The sequence below is a fragment of the Cyrtonyx montezumae genome, unplaced genomic scaffold (assembly GCF_038088225.1).
Source record: "Cyrtonyx montezumae isolate F1298 unplaced genomic scaffold, pur_monq_1.0 scaffold_2, whole genome shotgun sequence".
NCBI lineage: Eukaryota > Metazoa > Chordata > Aves > Galliformes > Odontophoridae > Cyrtonyx > Cyrtonyx montezumae.
In genome coordinates this window covers 54,589,426-54,605,766 of record NW_027071936.1, presented here as the reverse complement: position 1 = coordinate 54,605,766, position 16,341 = coordinate 54,589,426, and the positions used below count along the sequence as shown (strand labels likewise).

At 39.4% G+C, this 16,341-nt stretch overlaps 1 protein-coding gene across 2 annotated transcripts in view; it reads left to right on the top strand.

Moving 5' to 3' along the window:
* Positions 1–16,341, top strand: part of LOC136048222 (complement C1q tumor necrosis factor-related protein 7) — an 81,467-nt gene that overhangs the window by 20,045 nt on the left and 45,081 nt on the right. The window contains exons 2-4 of one of the 2 annotated variants that reach the window (XM_065735742.1): positions 6,503–6,701; positions 7,223–7,468; positions 8,107–9,091. In XM_065735742.1, coding sequence (XP_065591814.1) covers positions 7,231–7,468; positions 8,107–8,738 — 870 coding nt within the window. In that variant the 5' untranslated portion in view covers positions 6,503–6,701; positions 7,223–7,230 and the 3' untranslated portion in view covers positions 8,739–9,091. Of the gene's footprint in view, positions 1–6,502; positions 6,702–7,222; positions 7,469–8,106; positions 9,092–16,341 lie in introns of those variants that run through there. The other variant, XM_065735743.1, reaches the window with a different exon arrangement.

Sequence of the window (16,341 nt, the reverse complement as noted above, 5' to 3'; positions counted from 1 at the left end):
ACAGAGCAAAGTCAAGGCAAAGCCCACCCTGAGCAGACAAAGGATTCCCTTCCTCCTAGCAAATGTCAAGCCAGGCAAAAGCACCTTCTTCATGCCACCTCTGTGGGGAGACACATGGAAACAAGCAGATAGGACGAATGACAAGAAACAGGAAGATTAATGCTGCAAGAACTTAAGCATGAGCACACCTTAAAGGCCATATATAAGTACGAGGCACCTCGTTTCAGTGGAGCTATGCCCAACTACATGAGGCCTGAATTTTGTTCTGAATGACAAGCAGGGATACAGCTGATGCTCTGGTATGAAATCAAAATTGACTGACTCTCAGATTATAGACCTCATCTGCCCAGCACTGAAAAAAATGCAAGAATTATGCGGACTCCGTCCATTTCAGTCTCCCATGAGATAACTGATTTGAAATTCAAAATGGTGGTTCCCTCCCCTCCCCTGTGTTAGCAGTTCAATAAGCAAAAACCTCTTGTAAAAGATTTTGGCTTTTTCAATGTGTTTTAAAAACAATCCAAACGTTTCTTCATGTCAAGAAATTTGACATTGCGTCTTCACAATACACAGAAGTTTGTACATTCTGAAAACAGAATTTAGACTGAAATTCTGCAAATCCAAACAGTCTGCCACAGAAATGGTTCTCATCAGGAGGCTGGTGAAAGAGAGCAAATCTTGAAGGGCAAGAATTGGCCCTGCAGGGAGAGAGGAATTAGGATCCATATGGAATTAAATAGATCTCTGTAAGCCTCACGCTGCAAATTGTTATTTCCATATGTGTAGAGCAGACACAAGCTGCCAGATCAGGATCATTATGTGTTTTTTCTTCCTCTTTCAATCCATATCAACTGCTAGAGCTATAAGGGTGTTAATGGGATGGGTTGTTTGCACCCTGCCAAGGCCCAGAACCCCATTCCAGTCCATCTGATCCCCACCCATGGGCTGATGTCTTGACTTGATCTCATACCATCACGCAGATGTTCTTAGTACCCAGAACTGGGGGTGCCCCAGCTGCTCCCCACTGCCCTGCTCCCTGCTGGGTTTGTGGGATGGGCAAGGTCCTACTCTGCCACCTCACAGGGGCCCACATGCCATTCCCAGACCCAGGCAGCAGCCAGCTCCTGCCTGATGCACACACCTACACAAAATGTGAAGCAGCTAAAAATCAAGCCCATAAACTAGAAGCACAGGCACTGTGTGTGTGCCTGCTGGGTATATAAGCTAGGCTGGCAGAGAGTTGGCTTGGTTGGAGCTGTCATTTCTGAGAGGCATGATGGGGGGCATAAAGCATTATCTTGTCTTCTACATAACCACAAGTCTTTGTTTCAATGGATTACACTATAATATAGAACTAATATTTTATCTTATTTCAGTACTCCAGACTGATTGGAGCTGTCTTTCTAACATGCATGTCCTTCTGTCTCACAGACAGAGGTTAATCTCATCAAAAATCAAGTTGTTATTTACAGATTTGATTTAATCTGGCAGAAGCATAATTAAACATGTGCTATTACCCAAAAGCAGACATTACGTAAATTTCATTCTACTTTTCACTCTTCCTGGCATCCTATCTCTGGAATCTGACATTAACCACAACAAACACAAAAGTGGATAAAACAAGCCGAATTCCCCTTTCTCTATTCCAGTATAAATATAGGAGTAATGCTGTTGAAGTAATCACTTTGAGGTAGAATCACTCCATGAGACCAGGATTTTCTCTGAACAGCCACTAATTGTCAGGGAACTACATTGATCTTGAGGCCAGATTTTTATCTTGTGAACTGACAAGTCCCATGCAAGAGATGGGACCTCTGGGGTGCACATAGTGGGCCAGCCTGGCAATCCCAGAGGTTGGGGACACCTGCTAATATGGTTCTGTGTTAGAAAATGACACCCAGTTTGTGGTGTGGCATTCTGAAAAGCACCTTGAGGCTTCAGTGCTCAGGTGCCGTTTTCAAAATGCATTAATTTCTCAGAAGGTTGAGCCTCATTGATTTACATTAAGTTTCAAGTTTTCTCATGCTTGAAAATGCATCTATCATTTCTGTAGGTGAGACAGTCTCCTGAGACCTGCACCTTTGTGAGATTCAACTGCACAGCCATCACCTCCCCCTTAGGCTGTACTTACTTAAGTTTCATTTTAAGGCTCTCCCTTTGGTATTCCTGAGCATGACAATGACACAGCGTGGGTCAGAAAATGGAAACCTTGCAGCTAACTCTGGGTAGGGGATAGTGCAGTGCTCTATGGACTTAGACCAACATGAAATGTGGCAGCATTCACAGACTATATGTTTGCTGGGCACCAAACCCTGTGAGTGTTAACCCTGTGTCTGCAGAGGTGATGGGCCCATTGCTCCAGGCATCCCTCCACATCTTCAGATGCCCATATACTTTCACTTGCCTGACTCTGGTTCGTACACATAACTAAACCTGCAAACTGGAAGTCATCCTTGAATCCAGCTTATTGTGATTTATAGGTTCTGTCCCTTTTCTACAGAAAATAAAGGAAACGTTTTTAAAAAGTCTGTAGCCTAGGTGTAAAGGTTCTGAGTCTTCCAGAGTTAAATACTGGGCCACTTTTCAATAATGAAGATATTGCCAGAAAACTTGTTATTCTCTCTATTTTAGAGTCATAGAACTGCAGAATCACCAAGGTTGGAAGTGACCTACAAGATCATCCATTCCAACCATCCACCTACTGCCAATATAACCCTGCTAAAACATGCCTCTTAGTACTTACTCCTTCTTACTACTCCTTCTTATATACAAGAGTCACAGTTGCAAATCATAAGCAACTGACCTAACTTCTCAGTTGTCAGTCAAGACAACTTCTGTCAGATTTTATTTACCTCCTTGCATGTTCTGGTGCACTTCGTACCAGTTATCTCACTGATAAATGCCTTCATCAGATTCTAGGGCATTTTTAGTAAAAACGACCTTGTCAATAAGACTGTCTGGATTTCAAGTGAGAGACTGAGAAATAAAATGACTCCCACTGCTCTGATATTTTGAGAATCAAACACATTGAACTTCTGGTACCAACCATAAGCTCTTTATTTTTTGTGAAGGCATTAAGACACGGTTGAAGAATCTGACCACATTCAACACAGTTATGAGGGAGGCTGTTTAAACACGACTGAGTGCACACTGAAGCGAATGAGACCATTAAATGTCAGCACTGCTAATAAGGCCTTTATGGATTGTTTTCTCAGAAATATTTAGCTAATGTTCTTTTCCACTGCCTGATCCCTCTGGGCACCATCAGTCATTCTGGGACTAGGAATCTCAAATTCAGACGGCTCAGAAAGTTTCAGGTCACTATCCCTCTCCTAAGGGAAACAAAGACAACATAAAACTATGTGAAGATTGATGGCTGTATAGCTAACCCACAGAGTGTGGCAATGGCCAGCTGTGGACTTGACGTGTACACCCCACAGCAGGGATGCGAGGTAGTGATGTGAGGTCTTAAGAGCCTCTGCTCTGAGAGGCACAGATGCACTGACTGCCGTGTTCTGCACGACTAAGCCATTGTGAATTTTGCAGATAAGAAAGGACCGAGAGTATTAATATTTCTCATCTACACCTTTTTTGCCCAAGGAAGTTAAATGTATCTTTCCATCCTGCTCAGATGCCTGTGCACATGTATTGGAAGTGAACTCAAAGCTAGCAAGGAAACATAAATGTAAGAATACAGCCAAGATAGCTTGTGACTAATAATTACTGGCTTTTGACCCAGTTTTTATTTATAAAAGACTGATGGGAAATCTCTCGTGATTGTTTCAGAACAAAGCCAATTAGTAAATTTAAAAATTAAGATGTACATAGCTGGATAAGGGAGGAAGATTAGATCATATACCAAGAAGTCTCAAGACTGGGAATTTGCTATAGTTCTTTAATTCTCAAACTTTAAAAAAATGTTAATGAGTACAATCTGAGTATGTTGGTAATGCATCGAGATTTCCTAGAAACTTGATCCAGCTCCTCTGTCCAGCATGTAGCTTCAATAGGAATGTAATGTGTGGAGTATCTTTTCACGGTATATCTGTCATGTCAACAGATCTGCAACAACATACCAAGATCAGACTAACTTTTGGAATACTTTCCTGAAATTAAAAGAATCAGATGATCTTTCATGCTCATGCACAAGGGCAATGATTGGGCTGCTCGTGCAGTATAAAAGGTGATGGAACAAATGCGTGTGCCACCCTCTAAGAAAATCTGATCCAGAAATCACTGCACATTAGAAGCAACAAGCATGTCTATAGTCCTCCAGTGAAAGCTTTGGCATGCGCTCACACTCTGATTTGGTACCTATCAAAAAGCCACTTTCTAAATGTGGAAGAACATTCCAATCCTTTGTTCCTATCATTCTCTTTGTTATCTTTGTTGCTGGCTTCAGTGAAGATAATTGTAATTGTTGTTAACATGAATACCATCTGCTTGTTCTGATTTTTGTTATTTGGATAAAAAAGTGAACTTCTCGAGTGTTGTTTTTCCTTGAAGAAACATTACTTGGCAAATACAAATGACATTGTTTCTTATTCCAGCTCACAGACAGAAGTGTACATTTTTGAAAAGGACGAGCAGAAAAAAGAAGAAAGTCTAATTTATGACTCACTTTCTGCATTTAACTCTATGAGATCAAATATTGCACTGGAATATAGGCAACTCCTGAAAAAAGGATCTGGGAAATCATATTCCACTTTCTAACTCCATGAGTCTAGGTGAGCTGAAAACTCTGATTTTGGCCTCCACATTCAGCCTGAAATTTCAAAAGCGTGGCCTTAAGTTATCTTTCACCTTCAGACTAACAATCTATCTTTTAGAGCAGCCCCCAGCAAACAGGAGGCGTGGGTTCAATGCTGTACATCTTGTCTTGATCTGAGGTGATTCACACTTCCCAAGACACTGCTGCAATTAAGTAGAGAGGCATCCTTCACGCCTCCTTTTAAAACTGGATCGTTATGTGTGAGGAGGTGTAAGAGTCAGATGTCAAGGCCGAAACAAGCCTCGATTTTGTGGCCTAATACATGGCTTCCCAGAGTTCATCTGCTTGGGGACCACTGTTGGAAGTAGACTTCTGTATTCCCCCTAAGCCTAAATTCAGGACTTTGAACACCATCATCACTGTCTGGATCTTATTACCATTTTTTCCAACCATTTTGGTTCAGAGCCCCATCTTCCCTTATAGTCCCCCATCCCACTGCTGAAAACTCCACGTTCCTCATTTTCCAACACCTGTGTGCCTTTCCCTGGCCAAACTTACTTTCAAACCACAAACTCCCTCTATGGCACATCCTTATCCCAACAACCCTGTTCTCTCTACCTTCGCCAAATGAATCTTTCCCAGGGCCTTAGCAGGAACACATCTCCAAGGCTAATTAATTTCCCATAGGCACATGAGATGAACAGCAGGAGAGGTATGGGAACTGGAGACAGCTTCACGCACCAGTAGGTTACTGGCCAGCCGATGACAGGAGCAACTGTGTGACAGCTCTCATTATGATTTGTCAAAGATCTTGGACAGGCAAAACCAGCAGCTGTGGATATTGTTTCTGTTTGATGCACAACACAGTGTGGGAACATCTAGCTGATTCAGGCTTTCATCTGGCAAAGGGTAGTTTTTGTTCCCGTCCTTGATCCTTAGGTCATGTCTACTTCATCCATCAGCTCTGTGTAAATGCATAGGCAGTCTTAGGTTTCAGTTTGCTCCAGGCTGCTACCTCGTGGTCACGTGCTTAATTTTTTCTTCTCTGCAGACAGATCTGCTGTCCCTGATTTAAGTCCCATGAAAATCCATGAGCATTATTTGGGTACAGCTAGTAGTATGTCAGAGCAGACATTGCTGTAAAGTTTGTGCTTTAAGTTAACTACTGTTTTGGAGTCATCATTCGCTGTTCTCCTGTAATGCTGCACATTCATATGCTAATCCACTCTTGGAAGCTGTTGTGCCTGCCTGTACTGTAAGCCTTTATCAAATGACAGCAAAATTAATAGTTTGGTTTCTGCCAATTTGCTATAAGATGTTTAATATGAAAAGCAGAATATAAATCACTGGAGATAATTTTGGAGCATCGCTTACTTCTCTTCAATAATCTTTTCATTCTTTTTTCTTTATTGCCATCAATATAAAGATGCAGCCTCTCATTTTCTACTCTTGGTAAAGAGTGTGGATGTGAATGTGCTGGTCTTTTTCCCTGCTGGATAGTTTTGGTCATGCTATATATCATAGCATGGCCATGGAAATAACATGAACTTCGGGTAAATATGTCTGTTTGGGTTTTCAAATCAATCAGTCAAAACCAATCATATAACAGAGGAGGGAATGAAAAGAAGGATTTCTATATTAATTCATTTTGTAATTTAATTATGAGTTTGAGAACGAACCTGATTTTCACTGTTAAAAAAGGTTTATGGTATTTCCCTTTCTTTTTTCTTTTTCTTTTTCTTTTTTTTTTTTTTTAATCCTTGACCCCCTTTCTTCTCTTTCTCCCCACAGAAACCAGTGGACTCTGATTTGCTTCTTTGCTGTAAGTCAGCTCTGAAGGAATGGACAACTCCAACAAAACCCCCTGCAGTTATGTTCTGAGAGGCCAGCAAGGGAATTAGAAGAAACAGTTCAACTCACAACATCCCACCTGACTCATGTCTGAATCTCAGCTAACGCGACACTAATTTCCAGTCCCTTTGTATATCAGGTACTGCAACTCCTCAACACATTCCTGTTTGTGCAGTGCTTTTTCTTTTTTCTCAGTAAATATTATGCAACAGAGAAATCCAGTTTACATTGAATTGTTTATGAAAACATCCAATCACAAAATATAATACTTTAAAGATTTTTCTTGCAAGATATTGTGACATAGCTCATTTCACATGGCAGTTCTGCCAAGCTTGAAAAGAAATCCCTGCTAGCACCAGAGCCATAGGACAGTGGTCTGCTCCTATCTGGCCCATTACAGCAAAGTAATGGTGCTGTGGTGGCCAGAGCATACAACCAAGCATTGAAGCTGTAATTCTCTTACTGGTGTCCCTTCTCCAAACTTGGCAAGTTCCTGCTATGGTTAGTCAGGATGGAGATTCATTGACACGCATAAGGGTTTCAAAATGAAGTAAAGGTGCATGTTTTTCCTCACTAGAAAACACTGCTCCCACTGGCCATCTGAATGGAATCAGAGTACCATCACATATCTAAAGTCTCCTCCATATGCATATTTTCCAGATTCAACGATGTTTGTGTTGCTGTACATTACAAGTTTTGCCATCTACACCAGCGAACAACCTCTTCAAAGCCAGTCTAAAGGAGAGAACTACTATACCAGATACATCTGCAGTATACCTGGGCTGCCAGGTCCCATGGGCCCCCCCGGAGCAAACGGAGCCCCAGGGCCACATGGACGCATTGGTCTTCCAGGAAGAGATGGTAGAGATGGCAGAAAGGGAGAAAAAGGTGAAAAGGGGAGCACAGGTATTGAATATTTGTGTCAGCTAATGCAGTAGTGCATCAGAATAAGAGCTTTCCTCATCACTGTTACACATGCATATACATATGATGAACATCCGTGGCCTTAGTGTGATGAATGTATGTATGGTGAGAGAAAGAAAATATTCAGATATATTTTAGATGTGTGTTTGTAGTCTAACATGTACAAACAAATGTAATTGCACAGCCTTCCTGTGCACAAATGCTAAACAAAACAGGGACATTGCAAAGGTATGTGTGACAACACCAGGGTCACATCATTAGTCTCATTTGTGCTGTTAGCCTGGAATCAAAGATTAACAGGCACATTGTAGGTACAGAATAAAACCACTGACATGGTTTTATGTCCACATCCTCTACACCAGCAGTACCCGTGCCTCTGTCAGAATGGACATATAATTCTGCAGTGTTTAATCAAGGCATGTAAAGAAATGAGGAATATAGAAGCAAAGGACTCACAGGCTGTGTAATCTACTGCTCTGTCCCGACTTGCTATGCTTTTCACAAGATTATCAGACGATGCTAAAAGCATTTTTGAAGTGTTTTGATACACCCAGTAGCCTACACAATCATTTACTGAGATGATAAGTGTAATGAATAACCAACTTTAAATGTTTTTGAAGGTTTAAGAGGAAAAACGGGGCCATTAGGACCAACTGGAGAGAAAGGAGACCAAGGTCAGTCTGGAAAAAAAGGACCCGGAGGACTGATTGGTGCCAAGGGTGAAGTAGGTCCAGCTGGACCACCTGGACCTAAGGGAGATAAAGGAGACCGGGGAGAGCCAGGTGCACCAGGCATCTGCAAGTGTGGGAAGATAGTGCTGAAATCTGCCTTTTCTGTTGGCATCACCACCAGCTACCCTGAGGAAAGACTACCAATTGTATTCAATAAAGTCCTCTTCAACGAGGGTGAACATTACAACCCTTCCACAGGGAAGTTTATTTGTGCCATCCCAGGGATTTATTATTTTTCCTATGACATCACCTTGGCAAATAAGCACCTTGCGATTGGGCTGGTTCACAACGGGAAGTACCGCATAAAGACCTTTGATGCCAACACAGGAAATCACGATGTGGCTTCTGGATCCACAGTGATCTACCTTCAGCCAGAGGATGAAGTATGGCTTGAGATCTTCTATGCTGACCAAAATGGTCTCTTCTCAGACCCAACATGGGCAGATAGCTTGTTTTCTGGATTTCTCTTATATGTTGACACAGATTATCTCGATGCTTTGTCAGAAGAAGATGAGCTCTGAAGCAGATGATGTCTAATCACAGCCAAACAAGGCAACGCAGAACATGACTTTACGTAGCCGTGTGTGGGACATGAAGTTGAAAACAAATAACATGAAAATTTATTTTTGCTTAGATGGGAATAAAATCTGAGTTCAGATGGAGATTTCTAGAATCAAATCTGCATTCTTTACCAAACAACAGGGATATGAAAAGGAACTATAATTAACAAAAGACTGCATCGCTCCAGGACAGACTTCTCTTGGAAGTTATGTTTACTATATTATTTAAACAAATTTAAAATACTGTACATCGGATTTTATATAAAATATATTAAGTTACAAAGTAGAATTGATATTTTGTGTATGATATTAAAGAAAAATTGAACAATTGACAGCAATATTGTCCTTGGTCATTATGAGAAAGGCAATTATTAAAACAAAGAGAATTGTTTGTTTTCTTTTTCAAGAAAGCAATAAAAAACAGATGTCTGCTGAACAGGTCACAAGCAAATTCTCATCTGATATTTACACCAACAAAAGATATTTGTCAGCAATTAACCTCCTAATATTTCATGAAAATTTGTACCAGCTAAGGACAGCCCAGTTGAGATCCAGAAAGAACAGAACAAAGATATTAAACACAGAAACTAACTAAGAGTTGACTGAGTTGAAAAGCTGTGGATAGAGAATCAGTATTCTACTGGATATTTTCAATGTAATTCTAAGTGGGTTTGCTATTACTGCAATGTTATTTTACATCTTCTTCAAAAATGTAGAAGAAAATGAAGAAAATATGAACCTTGTGCTGAAAAAAAAAAATTGATGCCAAAGAACGGATAGAACAGTAATGAGGAAGGAGAGTAAATTACATGGAACAAAATGAGTTGCATCACTTAAGCACACTTACGTGTACTCTAATATGGCCAAATGCAATAAGGTAAACATAGGTCACATATGAGGTGGAAGACTGAAATCAGGAAATCAGTGAACTTGGAAAAGATGCATTATGGATAATTGGCATATACATCGTAAGAGTAGGCTGTTGCTACAGTGCTTTGGAGGTTTGATCAGTGGAAAGTCAAGCAATTGGTAATATTTGTAACAATGTAATAATTCATAATAAGTAGTATTACTCAAGAGACTGCTAGCTTACATTCATGTTTCAAAAACATACCAGAAAATTGAGAAAAATAAAGGTTGCGACTCTACTAACGTACTCAGTAAATCTAACAAGGTCGATTTATTTTTCTCATCAGTGGAATGGTTAAGAAGTGATTTGCATGACTTCTGGTAGTAGTTTTCCCTTCATTCTATCAGACAGGGGCATGGTGAGATCCACAGCTGAGAAACTAAATTCTCACTGGAAATCCAGAAGACATTTCACAAATGGTAGTAATCAATCGCTGTGAAATTTGGCTAGGAGTGTCATGTGTTCTTCAGCATTGTTCTTCACACATGTTCTTCACACCTTGTGAGTCAAGACTGGCCATCTAGAACTGCATGTTTACAGATGTATTTGCCTTGCAAGAAGTTACAATCTTGTTTCATTAGTCCCAGATTCACAGAACTCTGTTATTTCTAACAGTTACGCAAATAGTTTTCAATGCACTACAGTTATATATGGGATATCAGTCCATGCACCCTGCATCTAATCCCTTATTTTCCTGTGCAATAACATGCATGCCTTTGAGTACACGCTTGTTACTGTATGTAGTGAACAGGTGCAAGGTTCTGCTAACAAATCAAACGGGCAATGAATGTACAACCCTCATTTTATTTGATGGTATGGTAGAAGATGAAAGCGGGTATTTTTCCAACTTGACAATGAATCTATTAGTGTTATACGTGCGCTGTTTCTTGTGGAAAATATGGAAGAGAACATTTACAGACTCAGTTTATCACTGTACTGTACAATCATTTATACACCTGCAAGTCGAGCCCAAAATGAGTGCAAAATGCTGCCCAATCATCATTCTTACAGCAATGATTTATGCCAGTTCCTCACAGGCAACACTGATGGCATGAGGCACAGACAACAGCTCTCAGCAGCACGCAGTGCAATCCACAGTGAAATTCCTGTGAATACTGTGAACACACAGTGAAGGTCAGAACAGACAGTCACAATGTGCACATAATGCCCAGCACAGTAATTCGACAGATACAGGATTGGAGCTATATGCATTATGAAAAGAAAAACAACAACTAATGAAAGTATTTCATTAACTTATCAAACTAATGTGGAAATTGTTTTACACCATTTCACTTGATAGAAAGTTTTTATTAGGAGTTGTAAATTCATTTTATTATGGTAAGACTTACAGATATTTCACATCTCCAAAACTAAAAAAAAAAAAATCCTATAAGCCATTCTTATGACAGTATGACAGCTGTTCTGCAGACTGTAAAGAAACATATTTGGGGTTATAATAGATCTGGATATTTTCAGACAAAACAAGATTTTCACCATTGAATAGAGAAAGAATATGGTGTTAAAATGAAAAATCACTGGTTGCAATCTTAACTAAGAGCAAACTGCTTCTCTGTGATACAAAAATGAATGGAATGTAAAGGATGTATTTTAACCATACCTGTGCTGAAAATGTCATCATGAGTATAAGTAAGTCAAAAGTTATTGCCTTCCTCTGCTTAATAATTTTAAATTTATGTTTGTACTATCACAGAAAAGTCACTTTAGCTTCACTAAGTTTCCCCATTTGAATTACATAGCTACTTCAGCAGTCTGATATTTTGGCATGAACTGTTAAAAACAAGTAATTCTGTTGAGTTATACCTAAAGGCTTTTTGCTAGAAGTAAGTTTTTTATTCCATGTATGGACAACGTATGTATAAGTACCTTGTGTCCCTGCCCTTATTCAGGATCTCAAGACTTTTTCCTAAAGTATTTCATACTGCTATTTTACTCATCATAGTTACTACTGCTATTTTACTTGAAAATAGACCAACTGGGATGACACGAGGTTTCATTAGAATATTCCCTCTGTCTAAATTTGAATCTATAGTGAAATATATTGGGCTGAAATTTTCTCCTTGTTTATGCTATCGGGTGAGTGTTGGGTTGGTTTCAAGATGTTGTAGGATAACAAAGACCAGAATCTCTTTAGGATTAAATCTAGAGTTAATCAGATTTTTCTACACAGTGTATGTGCCATAGTGGCACAGGAGTTAGGCATGTGTACTACCTTCGCCATCTACACTTTGTTTACAATCAGCAGAGAAAAAATAGTATCACCAGGAGAGACTCCCAGGAGAAAGCATGTCTTTGCTGTAACAAAATCTCTTGGGCTTTCTGAAGAAGGATGCAAGAATGCACAAACCTGGTACCACCCAAAAGCTTTCAATCTCAGGGTTCCTTAATTAACAAAACACATATATTTACTTGGGATATATGTATGTAGATATACATAAATAAAAATAAAGTTGTTTGGAACAGAACAGCCCCTACCATCTTTTAAGCTCTCAAGCTTTTAGCTGGTAGAGTGACAAACAAGAAGTCAGCCACATGTTGAAGAGCGTTTTTAACCTAGATAACTAATTAAACATTATAGTCACACTGGAAACTTCAACTTTAAACTTACATATCTTTCTTTACTTACCTTCACTTTCCTCACTGCTGCTCTTTGATTTATGGTGCCATAATTCTTTTCAGATGTAGTAAATGTAACTAGTCCTGAAGAATTTTTAGCTATGCTCACAAAATATGAAGGAAAAAGCTAATAATGGATACCAGGATTAAAAGTACCGCCTACATTCTTCAAAGCTTCATAAATCTGCCTAACAACGTTTATGCTTTTATGCACCTTATTTGGTTCCCTACTGAGTATGTTTCTATTATTGGTGCAGTTCATGTAATACTTCATTTTTATTTGCCTATATTTATTCATATAATACTTTATTTTTATTTATTTTTATTTACTATGTTATTATTTACCAAATACAGTTTCACACTTACCAAAATATTCATTCTTCAGTAATCAGTTTAATTTATCCATTGGTATGTATTTCATACTCAGGATAACTGTAATGATATCCCGGGCAATTTAGTCAGTAGGAACTCTAGTTTTATGCAGAAGTGTGGCTTATTTAATATATGTATTTCAGTAGGTGATGAATCCCATCCAAGAAATAATACATGAGAGCAAAGAGAAGATAAATAGAGTTGAGAAAGCAGTGTATCACAGAGGCTGATGATATTTCATCTGCTCGGCTGCGCTGGTGCTGTTTCATTCAATAGGTATATCTTTCTCAATGAGTAATATATTGCTTTCAAGAAGCAGTTTATTCCTTTCAGTACAAAGCATTTAGACTTCAGCTTACAGAGCATTTTCAGAGGTTATATTCTTTTCCACGTCACTCTAAACTTGGCACTCCAAGTCGAGGTTATGTCAATAGCCCTGAATTTCAGAAGCATGATTTGTCCTCATGCTGGCGTGGACAAAGTTCCAAGCACTTTGATGAAAATCTCAGTATTGTCAGTGACGCTTTGTTTTACCCTGGTTGCACGCATGCAATCAATTCATGAAAGTTACTTTCTAAGGCAAGAGAAAAATTAATTAAACATGTTATACAATTATGTTTTAATAGCAAATATATACAAAACTCTCTTGGATTATTTGGCATTTAGCTTGTATCCCTCAATTCCGCATGCAATGATTTTGATAGGATTGAGCAGCTACCTGCTAGAAGAGCTGTAAGGAAGTTCTTTCCTATATGGAGATTGTTCCTGCAGCAGAAATCATTACTGTGAAATTTATCTTATCTGACATTAATCTGTAAATCATTGCCTAGGCTAAATTAGTTCCTAGCTTTCCTGTCATCAGTGACGAGTAATAGGTGAGGTAAATCTCAGTTTGGATGACAGTGTATTCAACACCTGCTTTAAGAAAGGAAGGAGCTGGAAATACCTGTCTCTTTGTATTACCTGTATCCAGGTGATGACCTGAGGTTAGCATTCAACTTCAAGACGGCAGAAGTATGGCTGCTGCTCTTAGACAGCAATCTAAGTGGAAGAACTAGTGTAATTTAATACTGCAATTTACACATCTCTCAATTAGAAGATATGGATTGATGAGAAGAACACACAGTACTCTTATAACGATGCAAGTGACCTCTCAGCAGACCTTTCATGAAGTAACATGGCTGTCCTCCAGAAGGTCCTGCAGTATGTGAAGGTGGGCTACATAATTCATTTATCACAGTCACAGAATGGTCTGGGTTGGAACAGACCTCAAGGATCGTGAATCTCCAAAACCTCTGCCACAGGCAGGGCCACCAACCTCCCCATTTAATACTAGACCAAGCTGCCCAGGGCCACATCCAATCTGGCCTTGAACACCTCCAGGGATGGGGCATTTATTATGTCCCCAAATTCAACCTACTTAAGGATTTCTTAGGATTTTTATGGAACTACAAATATATAACAAAATTGTTGCTTTTCAAATTTAGCTCACCTGTCAGAATCTTAAATACAACATAAACCATAATACTACGTTGATAAAACTGTTTCTGTGAAAGAATAGCCTCGTTTCTGTTGTGTTAACAAAGTAGCAAGAAAGATTGAACTACTGAAAAAATAATTTATTTTCCCAAGAGGCACCAAATGTGAACTCTTTGCACAAAGCAGAGGAGATTTCTAGAGCTGAGTGAATTGTATAAAAAAACCCATCACATTTACCAGCATTCTCTTTTTGTTCTTCACTTTCAAACAAGTGCTATTTATAAGTTTGGAAGACAGTGGATTTAAACTCTGAGTTGAAAAACAACCTCTTTAATCATCTGAAAACTTGTCTACCACTGCTGCTGCTGCCAAAGCAGCAGGCTTTCCTCCTTTCCACACCACCTGCATCTTCTGGCAGATGGTCTGATAAGTGAACACTGATTTTTCCTCCATGTGTGACAAGTTTCAAGGAATTTTATTTGTGAATGCAGTCATGCTGGAGTGAGGTGCAATCAGTTTAAAATAATCATGCTGAGCAGAGTTTGTTCTCCCTTCTTTGTAACCTCTCTGCAGTTGAGATCACTGCAGAGCTGCCTATAGTAGCTGAAATTGCTATTTTAATGGTACAGCAACATGTAGTCTTTGTAAAAATCACCCTGTGGCCTGCCTCCTTTGGGACAGCCAGCACAGCCTCTTCCTGAGCAGCAGAGGTAGGGTGCTGTGATAAGATGGCAGTACGGAGAACAAGGCCCACAGCCATGGCCCCAGCCATAAAACCTGAAGGCTCTCTTCTTCACTAAAAGTCAACATTTGGCTTTTCATAGTCGTTTCTCTCTACAAGCTCCCACACATCCTGCCTGCATCAAAGCTCATAGTTGGCTGTCCTTGGCAAAACAACAGTAACAGTGCTGCACCTAACAAAGTGAATCTTCTCACATCATCTCATTTGAGCACTGCATCGGCGCAATCGCATTGCACGGTGCAATCAGAGACACAGCTTATTTGTTTTTTGGATGTTGACTGAAATAAATATGTTCTTCTCTATGTCAGGAGTCATATATGGCTTAAGTTCTGTCTTACTTCTGGGAGTGCAGTTATGTCCGTCCTGATATTGTTTTTAAGTAGGTTTTCATCCCAGTAAGCAAAGGCCCCTTTCTCCTTCAGGGTACTATATTAAAGTTCCTTACATAATGTTGTTCATATTTGTCCATCATTTAAACTGTTTGCACAACTGTTTCTGAGACTGGAATAGATTGCTGGGACACAGGCTTATTGGCAAAGCAAGATGTTTAACCTGAATCATTGCCAAAAGCCTGCATGGAGGTTCACCCACTGGATGACTTCCATAGGCCCAGACACAGTGAAATTTTTGCAAATATCAGAAATTGTGTATTGGACACATCACTTTCAAAAACCTGATATTTCCTTTCCATTCTTGAAAAATACTGTCACGTCAGCTCTTCCTAGCTGTGATAGTTCCACTTAATTTGATTAAATGTCCATATTACTGATCTTTTTGGTGACTGTTTACTTCTTCCCACGACATAATATAATAGCGTTCAGAAACTGGAAACAATTCAGTCATCTCTTTCATGTGATTCCAGCTACTAAAGCTTTGCAGTAACAGACCTTCAGTAGTTACAGGGGCTGATTACACAGGAACAATTATAAAAAGGTTCATAGGTTCATAGGTACATTAGGTTGGAAAGGACCTAGAAGATCAGGTCTAGCAACAACTCCATGTAGAACCCGCAATGTTGTTGATTCTGGTAACAATGAAGATTCTGATACAAATGTTATTGTAAAAAATTGTTTCTTAACAACCTGGCTCAGCAGAAAAGATCTTTCCAGATTTGTTAGGAATAGTATAAATTGTTTTGTACCTATAGAAATTAGGAACCATGTATAAGACAATCCGCATTTTGACAAACTATCTGATAGCACTGACAGATTTCTGCCACCAGCAATTGGAATGAGCTGGCAGGAGCTGCAATCACTTCTTCATCTTCCCTGTATTTTACTTCTTTTCATTTTCTTTCCCTCTTATTGTAAAATAACTTGTCTGCAAAACAAAAGAAGTCTTCCAGAATGACTTCAGTGGCCGAAGGAGCAGAATCTGAGCCTTTCTCTTTAAAAAGCAGAGCAGCCTGTTGCTAGGGGAGGCTGCAG